Raw genomic sequence first — 18,032 nt, 5'->3', positions numbered from 1 at the left:
GGATCATTAACCCTTTTAAGAGTCCACTGCCCCTGCCCCCTGGTTGCTGGGAGGGAAGCTGGGCCAGGGCCTCCTGGCTGGGCTGCCTGGCCGTGTCCCGGGCGTCTGTCTTGCTCTCAGATCTCTGCGGGCTCCGCACCCACCGCCCACTGCTGAGAGGAATGAGGTCAGGCTGCTGGCAGCAGCGGTACCTCCTGGCCTCGGGGCTGGGATGTGGGAAAGGAGCAGCCCTGGTTGTTCTGACTGTTGTTATCTTCAGTGAGGTGCTTTCTGGGGATTCCTTGTCACACAGATGCAGGCCAGATGCCCTGGCTTGGCATCAGGTGACAAGCAAGCAGAAGCCCCCAGATACCCACGGTCCGACCTGTGGCAACTGAAGTGTGTCTTAAAGTTTTATGGGACCCTTCGTCAAAGGAAATCTTTTTGTAGAGACCCAGGTCGTCCGTGAGAGACCTTCCTCTTACTATAAAGTTGCCAGAGATGTCCCCACACCCCCGCTCCAGAACGTCCTAGTCCTGCCGCTTAGTTGGGCCCCGTTCCAGGAAGAAGGAAATGGGACGAAGTAACCTCTCAAGGAGGATGGGAGGTCAGGAGACATGGCTTGGCCTGAGGAGGAGACGTTATGGGAGGTGAAGGGACCAACACCCAAGGGCCACCTAGGCCGTCAGCTTACCGCCTGACCCTCCATGTGTGGAGAAGGAGCAGCCCCCAGGGAAGCAGGGTATCAGTGACAGGCGTGGAGGCAAGGTGTTGGAATTTCCATCCCCTTCCTTTGAGCACACATCTTCCTCTTGCTTCTCCCTGAAGCCTCTCATCTGTCTGCTCTTCTCTGTGCTGGGCCTTTGAGAGTCCCCTCTCTGTGCCATGACAGACACACGGACCCTCAGGGCTGTGACTCCTCCCTTTGGCAGCAAAGCTGAATTTACAGAGAAGTTTTTGGCAGTATCGTTAATATTAGCAGAACATTGGAGACAACCTAACAAATTCATCTGAGCAATGGAATATTATGCAGCCCCTAAAATTATTTAGATCTAAAGTTCTAGACTTGGGGAAATGTCTTTACAATATATTGACCAGAAAAAAGGTAGGATATAAGCTGTTTTAAAGAGAAAAGTCTTGCAGGAGATATTTGAAAATGTTGACAGTGGTTCTCTCTCTGGTGGTAACTGAACGGGTTAAACGTGCTTTTCTTTTTCCTTACTTGTGTTGTATAATTTTTCTACAACAGAAATGTATTTCTTATGTAACAAAACAATAACAGAGAACAACAAGCTAGACTCCGCAGTGTGTGGGAGTGGTTACTCCGTATGTGGCGAGGTCATCACTGTCTGGGACAAAGCCCAGAACCTGGCACACAGTAGGCACTCAGTAACCACATGTTGACTGACTAGGGGGCTGAGAGCCTGTGGCTGGCCCTGGATCCAGGGGGAGAAGCAATGGGGCTCAGGATAAGAATGAGCTTAATATGCAGAAAGTAAGATCAAATCCTTTCCCAACTTACAAACCTCTGATGCCTTCCCATCACATCTACAAAAATCCAAGGCCATCTGGGGCAGGTTGTCCACAGTTCTCGCCACAGAAAGCCTGATGAGGCTCCAGGCCCAGCAGTGAGGGTGCAGAGGTCCTCTGGGCAGTGTTCCTGGTGCCACCCAGTGGGCATTCTGAGCTGCCACCCCTCCCTCCAAGGGACTTGCCTGAAGCATAAAATGCAACCTATTCTCGGGGTCCTCTTCCTTTTCCAAACACCTATCTTTGGCTTTCAAAGAGCCGTGAACTAAGATATCTGGGAGGGAGGAGGACCAGATGCTGCTGGAGCAGGAGACAGTTTTTGGCATCTCAGATGATGATTGTGAGGAACCGTTAAGAGATAGAAAAGAATATTCTTGGTAAAGAACAGGGCATGATTCAAATGGACGCTAACTTCTATTTTGTCATTCTTTAGACCAGGGCTGTCTCATAGGAATCTAGTGTGATCTGCATACCTAATTTCAATTTTCCTAGTAGGCACAGAACCAGTAGGAAAAGAAAAGGCAAAACAGACCCAGACTTCTCGTCCTGGCTCACATAGCCTCACGTCAGCCACCTGGGCCTACTTCCCCTCATACCACCCCTGCTTTCCAGAATCTTCCAGCCACCTGGGCATCTTCCATCCCTTGAACTCACCAAACTCATTCTCACCTCAAGGCCTTTATCCCAGGGCTTATTACTGCCTCATGTTTCCTGAGATTTTTTGCTATTCTCTACCCTCCTCACTAATGCAGGCTCCCTAGGAGCAGGAAGCTTATCTGTCTCGTTCACTGCTCTACACCCAGGCCCCAGAGCAGTGCCCAGCATGTAGTAGGATGAACGAATGGATGAATGGGGAACAAGTGAGCAGGCTGTCAAGAAGTGGCTGTTGGGTCTCACAGGGTTCTCACTAGATGGGGTGGCTCCTTGTGATCGGAAACAATCCTGGGTTTTCCATTGGTGGCAGGGACCGACCTTGACGCCCCTAGTTCCTCAGGCCCTCTGAATTGGGTTGCACCTGCTGTTTCTGGGTCTCTATGTGACCGTCACCACCACCGCTGGGCAGTGGCCATGGGCCTAGTGCATAGTACTACACCAGGACACATGTCAGGAGGTAGTAGAGTGACCACCATCTCCTCCCACCAGGCTCATTGAGAGGGAGGGGGAGTCAGGGGGCGCCTTTGTCTCAGAACCTCAAGGAAAGTCAGTGCTCTCCAAACAGGGGAAGGAATCACTTGAGAACCTGAAAAGAGCTCTTAGTGTCCCAGCTCACAAGAAGGGGGAGGAGCCTAGTTGGAGGTCACCAGATGATCAAGAGGGTAGATCACTGGGTGTCAACCGAACCTTGGAGCAAAAAAGCCAGCTGTGAAGATGTGTTCAGTATGCAGCTAGTCCTGAGCTATACACTTAGGATGTGTGCGCTATCACTTCTTGGCCTTTTGGTTAAGATCAAGTGTAGGATATGTGCACTTGCCTGGAATGTTACATATTTATTATATATTTTTAAAACCCACACACCTGGACCTCCTTCTCACCGGCCCTGCTTCAGAATGTCTAGGATAGTACACCAGAAATTGACATATTGTAACTGACTATACTTCAATTTTAAAAAAAAGAGAGAATGTCTAGGACATGTCCCAGGTACCTACATACTTTTTAAAGCTCCCCCTATGGTTCTTATTAGCATCTAGGGCTAAGAACTATTGATGAAGAGTGACTGGGGGCCCCAGAGCAAGCAGATGGAAGAGGGTGTGATGTACGTAAGGGCAAAGGATGCTGAGGCAGGACTTCAATTACACTTAGAATAATGAATGAAGTTCCTGAAAGGCCCACAGATTGATAGGCATCCAACCTCCAGGTGACAAAAACAAACAAAAATAATAAACCAAATATGAAAACTATAAGAAAGAGGTAATTGGAGAAAAAAAATTGTAGCAAAAAGTGAGTAGCCTTAATACTTATAAAGAACTCTTACAGATCAGAAAGAAGATGAGCACCCAGTAGAAAAACAGAATACAGACAAGAATAGGCAATTCAAAAAGAAAAGAAATAACAATGAGCCAACACACTTATGAAAAGCAGTCAGCCTCACCAGGAATCAAACAAATGCAAATTAAAGCAACAAAGAGGCGTTATCTTTTGCCTAGCTAATTGACGGAGATTAAATACTTGATAATACCTCGTGTTGGTGAGGCTGTGGAAAAAACAGGCACTGTCATTCACTGGTGGGAGTGCAAATTGGTGCAACCTTTCCAGAATACAATTTGGCAACGTGTAAAGCTGAGGAAGATTGCATACCCTTCTGACGCAGCAATTCCACTTTTAGGAAGATTGCCTTAGGAAATAATTGTGGATAATAACAGTAACAGCTAACCTTTATTAAATGCTCTGTGTATGCCAGGCTCTCCATGCATTATCTCATATAATCCCTACAGCCATCATCCCATGAGGTAGAAGCTGTTTATATCACCAGTGTTTTACAGGCAGGAAACTGAGGCACAAAAGGATTAAGACAATGGCCTGAGGACACAGAGCTAACAAGTGCCAAAGCCTGGATTTGAACCCAGGCAGTCTGAGTCAGGAGCCTCACTGCCTGCACAGTATACATGATGTGAACAAAGGATGTTGTGCACAGGCTATAAATGAAGATGAAGCTGCAAGGACGTTCCTCTGGTCTTGTTTGTAATGGGGGTGTGGTGAGGAATGTGAGAACATATGCTGAATACTCCATGATAGGAATTGGTTACATAAATTATGATATACCTATATAGGAATATTACATGACCCTGAAAATGATGCTATAGAAAAATGTGTGTGAATATTAGAGCTTTTTGTCTATGCATTAGTGATCCCTAAAAGGACATAAAAGGAACTGATAAAATTGGTTGCCTCCTGGGAAGGCCATGGTCAGAAATTAGAGGGGGACTTGTTTTTTCAGCCATATACTCTTCACTTCTTGAATTCTGAATCATGTGAATATACTATTAAAGTATTCATACATCTATAAATATATATACACACATAAGTTATGTTATAGAACTTATTCCACGTATTTCCTTGAAATGCTACTAAGGGTTCCCAGAAAAAGCTCTAAGACCCTTACTTGGAGAAGCATACTGAAGTCAAAGATATTTCTTTAACTGTTTACCCACGTATTTCCCAAAATGATTTGCTCTTGGAACTCTTTTACAAGTGATATCTATTATCTCTCTGGATATGCATGTCCTAAGAAGTTGGTTTGGGAAATGTTATTAATATTTAGTGCCAAGGTGAAAGGCTTACAGTGTTTCATTAAATGAAAGAAAACATGTTACTGGCACTGACCCCATTTTGCTTAAAAATAGATGTTAGGTGTGTGTGTGCTGTCTGTGAGTACTGGGATAATGCGTGCCTTTGTTTCCTCCTTTTTATCCATCTATATTTTTAAATTTTCTAAAATGAACAAAAATCACTTCACAAGCACTGTTTTTTGTCTGTGTAATGTATTTTTTAAGGCTTTGGGAGCCCTTTCTCTCCATATCGCCTTTGTCCTGGCACCCCACTGTCATCTACTCCCTACTAACAGCCCCAGCCCAGGGTCAGGTCCACTGAGGGGGCCCTATCTTTAGCCAGGCCCTCAGACCTGTCTTTATCCAGACCTAGCTCAGGCTGTTGCTCTGAGCTGCTAATGGAAGGACCAACGGCCAGAATGGAGCCAGTCAGTCCCCAGATAACATTCCAGGTCTCAGCAGACCCTTCCTTCAGCTAGGTTCTCCCATCCTTAAAGAGACACTGAGGCTGCAGAAGCGGACATCAGCCTGACACGTTGCAAATCCAGATACCTGGGCTTCAATCCCAGCTTTTGTCTGCCTGGCTGCCTGACTGTGTGACCTTGGCCAAGTTTCTTAACCTGAGTCTCATCTTCACACTTTATGTCAACAGTGACACCTGTCTTATAGAGCTCAGGGGACCAAATGACAGCATCCTGTAAAGGGCTGTCCTGATGGAAATTATCACACACCCCAGCAGAGAGCATGGGCTTGCCATCACCTTCCAAGAGCAGAGTACATTTTCCTTTTTTTTTTTTTAAGTTGTTAGGGGATGGGGAGAAAGGAGGTGAAACACGGGAGACCAGGGCATGTGGAAATAGAATGGTGGTCAAGAAAAAACGGGCGAAGCCTCTTAGCTCAGCGTTTGCAGCCCTGTGGCCCTGACTGGGCCTGTGCCCAGCAGTGCAGCCCCACACCCTGTCCCCCACACAGCCACTCCACTACGCCCATTCAAGTCGGCCCACCTCGCCAGACCACGTGCAATTCTCCTAAACCACAGCGCTGACTCTGCTTGGCTTACCACCCTCCCTTCCTCTAGCCCCATCCTTTAGCTCTTAGCTAAGTTAGCTCTTCCCCCAGCCTGGGTTGAGGTCACTCCTCAGGGCTTCAGCACCCCCAAGCCTCCATGAACCATGCTGTGATGTCACTGCCAGGTTACAGCTCGCTCCTCTGCCAGACTGAATTTCCTGAGGACACGAGGTGTGTCTGTCATTTTGGCCCACCTATGTCCCCTGGGCCCAGCATAGGCCTGGGGGTCTGGGACAGGACTTAGGTCTCCTTGACTTCAGTCCTCATGATCTAAGTTTGAATTCCAGCTTCATCACCTTGGGGAAATGACTTCACCATTCTGAGCCTCCGTTTTCCCCATCTGTAAATGGGTTTAATCATTGCAATGAACTCATAGGGTTATTTTCGTCAGCTAATGTATAGAAAATTCTGAGTACCGTTCCAGGTGTGAGGGAAACTCTCCATAGGCAGTACACACAATGACATCATCCCAGACGTTGACTTGAACTGGTAAACGACACCAGGAGGGGTGGCTCCCAGGCCCCTCTCCTTCCTCCAGCCTCCCAGGAAGTGGCCTTTCCTCCGCTGCTCATGCTTGGCACTGCCCCCACCACCACCACCATGCTCACCTCCTGCCTTGTACCCCCACAGCCACCCGGCCCAAGCTGAAGAAGATGAAGAGCCAGACGGGACAGGTGGGTGAGAAGCAATCACTGAAGTGTGAGGCAGCAGCCGGTAACCCCCAGCCCTCCTACCGCTGGTTCAAGGATGGCAAGGAGCTCAACCGCAGCCGCGACATTCGCATCAAGTATGGCAACGGCAGGTGAGCAGCTTCCCTTCCTCCCTCCTGCCGCCCAGCCGCCCTCCCTCCTTCCTGAGAAGAAGAGACCTGAGCTGGAAAGAGCTCAGGGCTGGGCCCCCAGATCCACCCATGGAACCAGCTCTGGTCCCCCTTTTTTTTTTGCCATGCCCAATTTCTCCTTGCAGCTCTGGGCCCCTGTGCTGAGGTCCTGCAGTCAGTGGCTGCTGAATTAATGTCCCTGGATGGGTAAAGGCAATTTGAGTCTCAAAGTCAGCTTTAACTGTGGAAGTCCCCTTTTGTCCCTAAAACCTCTCAAAGGATCTGCCACAGTGCCTGAAACTCACCACTGGGCAGTCTTGGGTGAAGGACTCTGACTCTAGAATGTGTCTGGGAGGTCACGTGTGATGATGGGCTGGTTCCTCAGCTCTGCAGGCTGTCACTGGGCAGAGAGCCAGGTAAGGGGAAAGGCACATGGCTTTCACTGGTGTCAGGACTCCGTATGCCAGACAGGTCTCCTGTGACATGGGAATGATCTTTAATCTAGGATCACTGGGCTGTGAAGATGGCCTCTCTTCCATCTTGGATTGGATGGGCAGAGAGGGCTGTAGGCACCAGAGGAGACAAGAGTCCAAGGGCAGCCCCTCACCTCTATCCTGTCCTTCAGCCCCTGAAGGGAAGGCAGGCCAAGCGAGAGGGGAGGCACCCGCCTGCTGGCTGAACACAAGTTCTGTCTGACCTCTGCTCTGCGGGCCCTGAAGGCCCGGTGGACTTCCCTCTCTGGCTGAGGCACACCTCAGCCTTTCCTGCCCCTCCACAGGAGCCGTCATTTCCTCCTCACTCCCCCAAAATGAAAATGAAACTGATTTTAGATACAACCTGTCCCACAACAGAAAGTGACGGAAAGAAGGTCAGGGCTCAGGCTGCTCCTGGTTTGCCCTGTAGCCCCAGATATACAGCCTGCCCCTGGGCCTTATTCTCTGGAATGTGTGAGAGAGGGAGTGGGGGTCAGGGGTCGGGTCTGGGAGGTGCTTCCAGTTTTCTGACTCTCCTTCCAAGAGCCGGGGGGCAGAGATAGGACTAGTCACCCTGGCAAGTAGTCCAGGCAGAAAACGAGGTAATTGAAGAAGGATTGGGTTCAGATCAAAGGCTGAAAGAACACTTTCCTAAGGGAAATTGCAAGGAGGGGGCCCGGGGTGTCCTCAGTCTACAGAGTTAGCAAGAAATTTGGGTTGCCCATCAAGATCACCTTCTGAGTCCCCCTCACCCCTTCCTGCTGCCCTGCCAAACCTGGCTCCAAGCCGCAGAGAAGAGCAGACAGGCTTCTGGAGCTGTTAGGGCCCCATCTCCCTCCTGTCCCCTCTTTCTGGTAGATGGCCTCTCCCCCCACTTCACTGAGATGAAGTCAGGGCAGAGCGTTCTGCTTGCCCTCCCCATTACTCTCGGACAGTCCCCGATGTGGCCCATCCTCATCCCCTTTCACGACCCCACACCATACTCCCACTCACTCAAACACACCTGCTCTCACAGCCCTTGTACCACCACCAAACTCCTCTCTTGGGTGACTTCAGCCTCTCTCCCAACCAACAAACTGCTTCTCTTCTAAAAGCTTTCCCTCTGCATTGCTGTCTCTTGTTCCTCCTCTGGCTGCTGCCCCATCCCACTCCTTCCCTCCACCACTGCGGCGCGTGAGTTTCACGCCCACTGACTCCACACTGTCTCGCCCTCCACTTCTCTTTGCTCGGCCAGAATCTGCCCTGTAAACGCACCCCCAGCACTTTGTGGCTGCAGCTCTTGATAGACTCGGCCACCTCAGAGCTTCCTGGGCGCCAGGCCTCTTAGCAGCCATTGGCATGTGGGTGCCACCTGCTCCCTTGGCCCTGTAGTCCTCCTCTGCATCTAATCACCCTCTCAGGCATTGTGGATATTGCAACTTTCCTGTGTTTGGCGCTTCGCTCTTCTGCTCGCTCCCTTCTCCACCTGTGGGTGACTTCACCCTCTCATACCTGATGACCCCAAGCCCCCATCTCTAGTTTGATGGCTTTTATTCTTTCCTGAGTTCCAGACCTATGCTGCCAGCTAAACTCTTAGATACCACCCCTGAGATACCCTACAAACATCTCTAATCCAGAATGCCCTAGTCTGGCCTCTCGCCTCTGCCCTGCTGTGCTCCCCTCTCATCTGTGGCAGAACCAGACCGACCGCTGCCCAGCACCTGCCCCTGTGCCTCCTCCTCCAGTTAGATACCATGTCTTTGGAAACAGGCACCCTTCTCCCTGCCCTGCCCACTTCGGTCCTCCCGGCCTCCAGCCTCTTTTCTTCCACTGTCCCACACTTAGCCACTCCCCACCTTTTCTCGGTCCCAGGTCCCTTTGTGAATTCATTTCTGTGTCTCACATATACAGGCTGAGTGTCAATTATGTGCCAGACACTCCACCAGAGGCTAGAGATGCACCAGTGACTGGAGCAGACAGGGCCCCTACCTTCATGGAGTTTCTAGTCTAGCTTCCAGCGAAGAGTCTGGGAAAGGCCTTGACCCTTCTTCATAAAACATGTGCCTTATACATGTGGTTTTGCTTGTGATTTGAGAGGTCGGCAGAGTCACTGACCCCTGTGACTCTGACAGGGGATGATCTTTCTAACAGGGTCCATATCTGATCCTTCATTCACTTAGCTGGCAGATCCTGAGAGCCTGCTGAATGCCAGGAACAGCCTAGGCCTTGGGGCCCTTCCGCTGCTCCTCTTCCTGGCCTCTGACCCACTCCCTGTCCCTGTCTGTTCCCTAACACCTGGATGCTCCTGATCTCTGGTCTTACATCACCTGGATGGGGGCCCAGGCTGTTCCCTGTGCTGGCAGCTCCCCCCTTCTTGTCCCTTATAAAATTCTCCAAGGCCCAGCTTGAATGTCACATCCTCTGGGTCACCCTCCTGAGCCCTCCGACAAGCTCTTGTCTCCTCTCATGGGGCCTTAGACACAGCTTCATAGCATGGTTGGGGGGCTTCTGTCCCAGCATGAGAGCGCCTCCAGGTTCACCCCTATGAACACCCCCTCGCCTGTGTGGCTTGGTAGAGGAGGTCTCCTTTCGGTGTGAATTGATGAGGATTTTGCAGGACTCGCTCTCCTCTGCTGGGTGCAGGGGGACACTGGGACTGGGCAGGATGTCCTTTGGGTTGAGGTGGACTTCCAACAAGTTACTGTCCTGATCAAGCCTCAGTATCATTGGACAGATGGGCAACCCAGTCCTGAAACGGGGCCTGGACATATCATCTGGGTCTTCTCCTGGGTGCTGGGGACCCCTAAGAGCCTGCCTTGTGCCCCCAGCCCCCTTCCTGTCAGGAATCTGTCCCATTTGCTGCATTTCCGACACTTCCTTGTTCCACCCATTGTGCCCCGGGCTTCCTTCAGTGAGTTGTTGGGTTGGAGGTGTGGGTCACGATGGAGACTTTCTGATTTCCTCTTTGTGACCCAGAGACAGCTGCCACCTCTACACACACACTTCACCTGGCATGGGGGCAGGGGTCTTCTTTCTGAAAAAATCCCCTTCCTTCTGCCCACACTGCAGCTCACAACTCTCTCCCTCCCAGCGCTCCATTCTGCCAGGCCACACTCTGTCTTGACATCACTCTTGGTCTACGGAGACCCCCTTCTCAGTGGGTGCTGCCTGTCTCCGGGGCTGTCACACTGAGGTGTCTCACCCAAGCCTTCCTGTGCCAGGACAAAACCGCCCCCCCCAGCCCTGGACATGGGGCCCTCCCCTGCAGAACCGCCTGTTCTCTTATTTATGAGGGGCAGGCTGGAACAGGCCCCTCGGGCAGGCAGCAGGAGGTAGGCACTGAGGAAAACTTGCGGACGGGTGGAGGAGGCAGCCGCCCAGATCCCGTCTCTGCCAGCAGAAGACTGGCTGAGGAAGGAGGGGAGGGGCATCCATCGTGGGGGCAGGCCCGGGTCAGCCCGGCAAGGGGGCACCAGGCCTGCCAGGAGAGCGCGAGAGAGTCCCGAGTCCTTGGAGCTTCCGACCAGAGCTGGGAGCGAGGAAAAGAGAATATAATGGTCTCCGTGCCTTCAGGGAGTGGTCTCCTCACCCTTCAGCTCTGACCCTAAAACCTCTTGTGCAGGCTGGGGCCAGCTCCCTGGAACCAGGGCGATTATCACACACCTGGTCACCTCAGATGCCTGCAACCAGCAAACCCACGGGGGTCAGGCTTTCTGTCCCCTTGCCTCTTTCTAGTTCCTCAAAGGGGAGGGGCTCTCCCTGAGCCCCAGGCCTCCTTTCCACAGCTCTCACACCCCTCCCATGTGGGAAGAACTTCCTTCCAGTTTTAGCTTTTATCCCTTCAGGTGCTTTGAACCTGGCTCCACCTCATCCTGCTGTGTGTGATGTTGTATAAGGGAAGCTGCTTTGAATTCGGCTATGGCTGACAAGGAGGTTCTGGCTCGGTGTCCCCTGTACATTGACACCTGTGACCCTCAGGTGCTCCCCCCAACTCTGCTCATCTAGTGTCAAGGAAGAGCTGGTGGCCAAGAAGCCAGAGAAGCCAGGTCCTGGGCAGCTGGGATTTGTGGCATCTAATTAGGCTGGAGCCAGGAAGGAGAGGCTGTCTTGGCCAGAGGGGCCTCCAGGGTTCTGTTTTCTAATGAAGAGAACAAACTTGAATTGACAGAAGAGAATTAGAGGCAGACACCAGGCCAAGGAGACAGAAACTGGCTTGGGCTGGGAGGGGTGGAGGGGAGTTAGGCAGCTGTCACTGTAACATCGGAGAGGACATCATCACAGCAAAAGGGCCTCTTTGACAAGACAACCTCATGGAGGCTGGTTTGTGGGATCTTAGAGTCAGGAGGTCTGGGGAGAGGCCCAGCCCAGAGGCTGAGGTGGCACCCAGGAGACAGGTCCTCAAAGCACAGTCCAGGGATGGATATGAGTCATTCTGCCATCTTTGCTACCCCTGGCCCAGCCTCTCTGCTTACTGCCCTCCTTCCCCCATCAGCTTCATGGCTGTTTCTCCAGCCCTGAGTTCAGGGTAGTGATATCTCTGCTACCCTACCTCCTATTCCAGTACCTCTCCAACCCACTACATTCTGGGGATCTTATTTGACTAAAGAGAAGGAGATTATATCATGTCAAGAAAATTTTGTGCTGCTTCTGGTTTCCCGCTCTGGGCTTTATCCAGAGTTCAGACTGGCCGCAAAGAGCACTGGGGCTGAGGGAGGGGTGGGAGGTGTGAACAGGTCCTGCAGAGCCCAGGGCACCCTGGGGCAGGTGCAGGGAAGCCCCAGATGGAAGGAGAGGTTTGGCAGAGCCTTCAGAAAGAAGAGGGGAACCAGGGCCAGATGCTCTGGAGTCACACACTGCCCTAGGGTCCCTGCCCAGGCCTGGCCCCACAACTCTCGGCATGCAGGGACTGGGTGCGAAGCCCTCCACAGAGGGGGCTGGCCTCAGCGTCAGGCTCAGGGAGACGGTCCGTGCGCTTCTTGGGACCCACATCCTCACCAATGCCAGCTCCTCCATCCATCTCTGCCTTTGCCTTGCCAGTTGCCCTTGGACAAGTCCGGAAGCCCCTCTGGGGCTCAGTTTTCCCATCTGTCCTGCCCTGTCCTCCCCCTCCAGATTAGCCGTGAGGGTCAAGGACGCCTTGAGGTTAGGATCTTTTTGTTCCCTGAGGTATCCAAGCTCCTTGCACACAGAAGGCACTCGGTAAACACTTGTTGAATGAATGAATGAAGCAAAAGCCCTTGGAGAGGCCAGAGAGTGCCCCTTAGTGGCAGGGCTGGACATAAAGGCAGGGGAGAGCCACAGGTTTGGACTAGGAGACTGGACAATTGCCATGGGAACCTGAGAATGGGTCCTGTGTATCAAGAGTGATGGGGCTGCTGCTTCTAAGGGGAGGCTGAGGGAGCTGGTGAGCCAGTGGCTGCTCTGTTGGAAGCGGGTGGCGGGAGACACGCCGGGACTGGGAGAAAGGCACTGAAAGAGGAGGGAGGTGGCCATGTGACTTCCTAAGGGACTCCACTTTCCTCCCTTAGAAGCATGGTTACAAAGAGGTCCAGCCCTGGAAAAGTGGATGTGAGGATTCAGTCTTAGAACAAATGTCGCCACTAGCCCCAGCCTGTGTTGTGAGTGCCCAGGTCTCCCTCCAGCTCTGGGGACTCCACATTCCACCTGGACCCCAGAAGTGGCTGGTTTGAGGGAATCGACTTCCCGGCCACCATGCAGGCATTGTGGCTCTGCAAGGAGAGGTGGCCGCTGGGTGACCACTGGGGAGCCACAGCCGGCCTGAGCCCTGGCTCATGCCTCTCCCCCATCTTATCCCCTCCTTAACCAGAAAGAACTCACGACTACAGTTCAACAAGGTGAAGGTGGAGGACGCTGGGGAGTACATCTGCGAGGCCGAGAACATCCTGGGGAAGGACACCGTCAGGGGCCGGCTCTTCGTCAACAGCGGTAGGTGGTCCCCCAACCAAGGGAGGGGTCCTAGAGGGGTTCAGTGAGGCGGCCCACACATGACCCATCCTGCACTTGACTCCCCTCCCTCCTGCCGCACTGCCCTATCAAGCCCCGAGATCTGGGCCGATTCAGAGAAATGCAGTCCAAGCATAAATGTTTAGCTTTGTTATCTGGACCTGGAAGAGCCGCCAGCTCTCATTTTAAATACCCTGAAAACTAAATATTTTGAAATCAAGAGGTGGGGGTGGGGGAAGGATATTTTTAGAAGGCAATTATGGGAGGCTGGGCTGCCAGAAGCCGGGCTCTGGGAGAGGCAGGCCCGGGGTGTGTGCGAGCCGCCTGCCTGCTGATTTGCTGGGCGCCTGAGCGCAGGCAGCCAGCTCCGCAGGGCCATGGGTGGCAGGCTTGGGTGCAGCCTCTGTTCAGGGATGGTGGGCCCCTCTCCCTACAGGTCACCCCCTCCCTGGGAGACATGTGAGGTCAGGACCCCACGGCACCCTTAGCTTCCCCTCTCTGCAGAGGCAGCCCTGGCTTCAGTGTGGAGGCACCCTCCCTGCTGGGCTGTCCTGTCAGGCCCTGGTTGTTTCCCTTGACTGGAAAGTCACCAAAGCTGCCTGTCCTCAGGCCGCACCCCTTCCACTCTAGCCCAGGTGCTCAGAACCCCAAAGCTCTCTTTCCTCCTCCTGACACCCAGCCTGAGCGTACCACTTGGCTACCTGGTTGTTTGGATTCACTTCCAGGACTGTCTCTGTCACAGTCTAATCCTGCATCTGCCTTCATCCCTGTGCTTCCACCAGACAACCGGCCAGTTCCCCTGTACCCAGCACTGTCTATTGAGAACCTGGAACCTTCCCTACCCTCTGACCCTCAGAGGAAAACCAGGCCTCAGACCTTGTCTGTTCTGTATTGTGAGGGATCCCCCGTTCCCCCAGCCTCTTGGGCTCCTCCGTCTAATAGGTCTGAGTCTTCAGATCATGGTCAGTCTTCTTTCTGGATCTTTCTTTCACACCTGTCCTTTTGATTCCAACCCTATTTCAGGGGCATCCCTGACCAGATTTCATCCCTGCTCACCTGAACCAGAACAACAGCCTCTTAAAATGCTTTCATCCTCTGGTGCCTGAGCCATGGAGCCACAGAGCTAGGACTTTGTCCCACAGCCCAGCTCTTCCCAGTCTGACGCAGACAGTCTTTTCAACCCTAACTGCAGTTGGCCCCCTCATCCCATTTTCACTCTTCCTCCCAAGCTAGCTCTCCCAGGCAGCTGTCCTCCTGACCGCTCCAACCCACCGCAGCATCACTCCCAGCACAGGCCCCACCCCCGGGCCACTTCTCGGTCCACTGCAGTCTTGTGTAGCTCTTGAACTCAATCAGATCCTTCTTCAAAACTCTCACCCTGTTGCTGAACTCCCTCTGTGAGTGTGACCTCCCGGTGGATTGTGAGCCCAGGAGTTGGGGAAGCACGGAGAATGCCTTCTCCCCAAGAATTGCAGTAATAACTACCATTCCCTGAGTGCATGCTCTGTGCCAGGGTCCACATTTCCTCCAGAGACCTGACTCGACCCCGTGCTGTATTTTGTGAATTATGAGACTGAAGCTGAGAGAAGTTGAATATTCTGCCCAGAGTCAAACAGATTATGTTAAAGACAGAGCTACGTAATGTTAAAGTATTTGGCAAACACTGAGCCCCTAAGCTCCGTGGGGCTCTGTCTAGCCTGTTTACCACTCCGGCCTCAGGGCCCATCACAGTGCTGGGCTCTAGTCGGCACCCAGTAAATAGTACAGAAAAGAACAGAGAACCTGGTCCAAGGCCTTTACTGACTCCACGTACCCCAGCGTGGGCGTGGCTGCAGGAGGGCTACCTGGACCCTCCTGCTCCTCCCAGCCCATCCCAAGCTGGGAAAACAGACACGCTGGGGGCCTCCCTCCAGCCAGAGTGGGCAGACATTCTCAGATCCACTTGGGGTTTGAGGCTCCCTGTTTTATTTTTCAAGACTTTCTTGGTTAGAATAGGTAAGAACCAACTTGAAACTACTGTAAGGAATTTATCAGTTTATAAAACTGAGAAGTCCAGAGATAGAACTGGCCTTAGACACGACAGGAACTCAGAGCAGGGGTCAGGATGCTCCCTCCCACGGCATGCTGGCCTCTTACTCTCCTCCTGTGAAATGGGCTTCTCCCACATTTGGGGAAGGGGTTGTGAAGAGGAGGCCATGGCTTCAGATAACTCCAGGTTTACATCATCCCAGCCTGCCACCCAGGAAGAGGAGATAGCTTTGTCTCTGTCTTCGTTTATTGAGTCACAAGGATGGATTCCTGTCCAGTGCCCCACTGGTCATGTGCTCAGGGGGCCAGGGGGCCGTCTTTGCCAGGCGTGTGAGTGTGCACAGAGTGGGTGCTGACAGGTAGAGGACTGTGACTGATGGCTACACAGGGTCACTTCCCTAGAGGGGTGCTGAGAGCAGAGGAAGAGGGAAGGTTTCCACACCATGCAGGAAACCACAGTAGCGTCCTCTCTTCCGCCCAGGGCTTGGGGCAGAGGCAGGGCACTGTTGAGACCCTTCTGATAAGCTGCAGCCTCACCCCACATGTGGTCTCCTGTCAGCCCTCAGCAGCCCATGTCCTGCTCAGTTAGGGATCAGGCAGTGGCACTTCGGGCTGGGCCCTGAGGGCTCCGTGCCTCTCAGCTCTCCAGCCCGGCAGGAGAGCAGCATGCAGAGCTGTGGTCTCAGCTCTGCCGTGCACCCCTAGGCAAGTTCCTCCATCTCCCTGTCTTCACTGTTCCCACCTGAAGCTGAGCTAGATGATCTCTAAGCCCCCTTTCCCTAAAATCCTGGGATCTACACTTTGATGTTGAAGCTGACATCCTGTGCACCTCATCGCTGCCGCCACCACTACCACACACACTCACATCACACCACTTCGGTTGCCTGTTCAGTCCGTTGTAGGCAAGTGCCTACCCTTGATGTGGGGAGGTGAACAGGGCCACTGCAGGGGGCCAGGAGGCCTCACCGGGGACATTCTCCCAAGCAGAGATGCTCAGGCTCCTTGTTTACCTGTGGAACCCAGACAACTTGCAGCAACCCCACCCTGGGGAGGGGGTGGAGGGCGGGTAGCGGGCAACTGGGCCTGCCCCCCTCTGACTCATCCCAGGGTGGGTTGGCTTGGCCCGCCTGGGCCCCAGGGAAGCCAGGGCAACAGGGGTGGGGCGGCCAGAAGAAGGCATGGGAGGGCTGAGAGGGAGCAGCAACTGCTCAGGGGGCATCACTGCAGCCTTGAAAGGTGAGCAGAGGTTCTCCACGCGCAAGGGGGGAAAAGCAGTTGCAGGAGCTGGCAGCAGGGAGACCGTGTGCACAGCATCAGCTCCCTCCTGGCCCATTCTCTCCTCAGGGCGATAAACCCACTCACACCAACACTCTAATGGCTGATAGGGACCTCCTGGGTTTACCCTTCCCAGGTGGATTTATTTTGTTTTTTGTTTTTTTAACAATTTGAGGTATAATTTACATACCATAAAATTCACCCTTTTTACAGTATACAACTCAGTGGGTTGGGTATATTCACAGTTATATAATCACTGTCACTAATTCCAAAACATTTTCATCATCTCAGAAAGAAACCCCATGCCCATGAGCAGTCACTCCCCATTTCTTCTGATCAGAGCAGACCCTTATTACAGTCTCAGCTCTGCCAGCTCACAAGAGACAGCTTTCCTGAGTTGGCTGGGAGGAGGAGTCAGCAAGTTTGTGGTGCTTTGAACAAAACAATCAGTTTGATTCAACCCAGTTCTGAGTTAGACAAACCAGCTGTCTCATCCCCAGGTGAAAAAACTGGGGAATGCCGCAGGGTGGCTATACCAGTCCCAGGATGTGGGGTGGGGCCTGGCTTCACCCCAGAGGATAGGCAGGTTTGACCTGGGATGTCACAAGACCAGGGAAACCCTGGAGAGGCTTCTGGGCCTGTCCCTTACACCTTTGGGCCTAAAAAGGCTGTTTAATCACATACATACACACATGTACTCTCATTCAAGCCTTTAGAAAAGCCTCACACAGCAAGACCCTGTTGTGAGCTGAGGAGTCAGTCTCGGCTCCCAGCAGAGTCCCTCAGCTGACTTGAAGCTAGAAGTACCGGAATTGAACTCAAAGCATCTGCCTGTTCTGACGCACTGACGAAGGTCAGGCAACTTAGCAACATCTCAGGGAGAGGGGACATCCCAGGCAGGTGGGAGGGAAGCCTTAATGGATGAAGGGACACTTGATCTGGGCCTTGAAAGATGAGGAGAGGTTTCCCCATATGCATGGGAGAAAAGCCCTTGCAGGAGCTGGAAGCACAGCCTCAGCTCCCCTCTCCTGGCCCATGCTCTCCTCTGGCCCCTATAAACCCTCTTATACCAAGACACTAATGGCTGACAGAGGCTTCCTGGGTTTCCCCTTCATAGGTGTTTTCTTTAAATCAATTCTTTAAATCCTCCTCCCCAGCCCCTGGCAACTAGAATCTACTTTCTGCCTCTATGGACTTACTTATTCTGGACGTTTCATTTAAATAGAATCATACAATATGTGGCCCTTCGTGACTGGTTTCTTCCACTTAGTGTCTGAGGGTCACCCACGTGGTAGCATGTAGCCGCACTTCATGCCTTTTCATGGCCAAGTGATATTCCATTGCATGGCTCTACCACATTTTGTTTAAACGTTCTTCACTTTAGGTTGTTGCATCATTCTAGTTGTTTCCACATTTGGTCTGTTATGAATAATGCTGCTATAACACTCATGTACAAGTTTGTGTGGACGTATGTTTTCAGTTCTCTTGGGTAGATACCATATGACCCAGCAATTCAACTCCTAGGTAACTGATTTTGAGGAACTATCAGCTATGTTTCCAAATAGCTGCGCCACTTTACGCTCCCACCAGCAAAGTGTGAGAGCTCCAGTTTTTCTGCATCTTCATCACTTTTTATTATCCATCTCTTTT

The 18,032-nt window shown here is 52.4% G+C and overlaps 1 protein-coding gene and 1 non-coding gene across 4 annotated transcripts in view; both read left to right on the top strand.

Annotated features, from left to right (window-relative positions):
- Positions 1 to 18,032, top strand: part of NRG2 (neuregulin 2) — a 166,426-nt gene that overhangs the window by 120,742 nt on the left and 27,652 nt on the right. For all 3 annotated transcript variants that reach the window (XM_064484341.1, XM_064484338.1, XM_064484340.1), the window contains exons 2-3: positions 6,474 to 6,645; positions 12,943 to 13,061. In XM_064484341.1, the coding sequence (XP_064340411.1) occupies positions 6,474 to 6,645; positions 12,943 to 13,061 (291 nt within the window). The remainder of the gene's footprint in view (positions 1 to 6,473; positions 6,646 to 12,942; positions 13,062 to 18,032) is intronic.
- LOC116152403 (U2 spliceosomal RNA) lies at positions 2,930 to 3,112 on the top strand. Its single transcript, XR_004136036.1, has one exon. It is a non-coding gene; the product is annotated as a U2 spliceosomal RNA (small nuclear RNA).

Source organism: Camelus dromedarius, chromosome 3, assembly GCF_036321535.1.
Source record: "Camelus dromedarius isolate mCamDro1 chromosome 3, mCamDro1.pat, whole genome shotgun sequence".
NCBI lineage: Eukaryota > Metazoa > Chordata > Mammalia > Artiodactyla > Camelidae > Camelus > Camelus dromedarius.
This window is presented reverse-complemented; position numbering and strand designations above follow the sequence as displayed.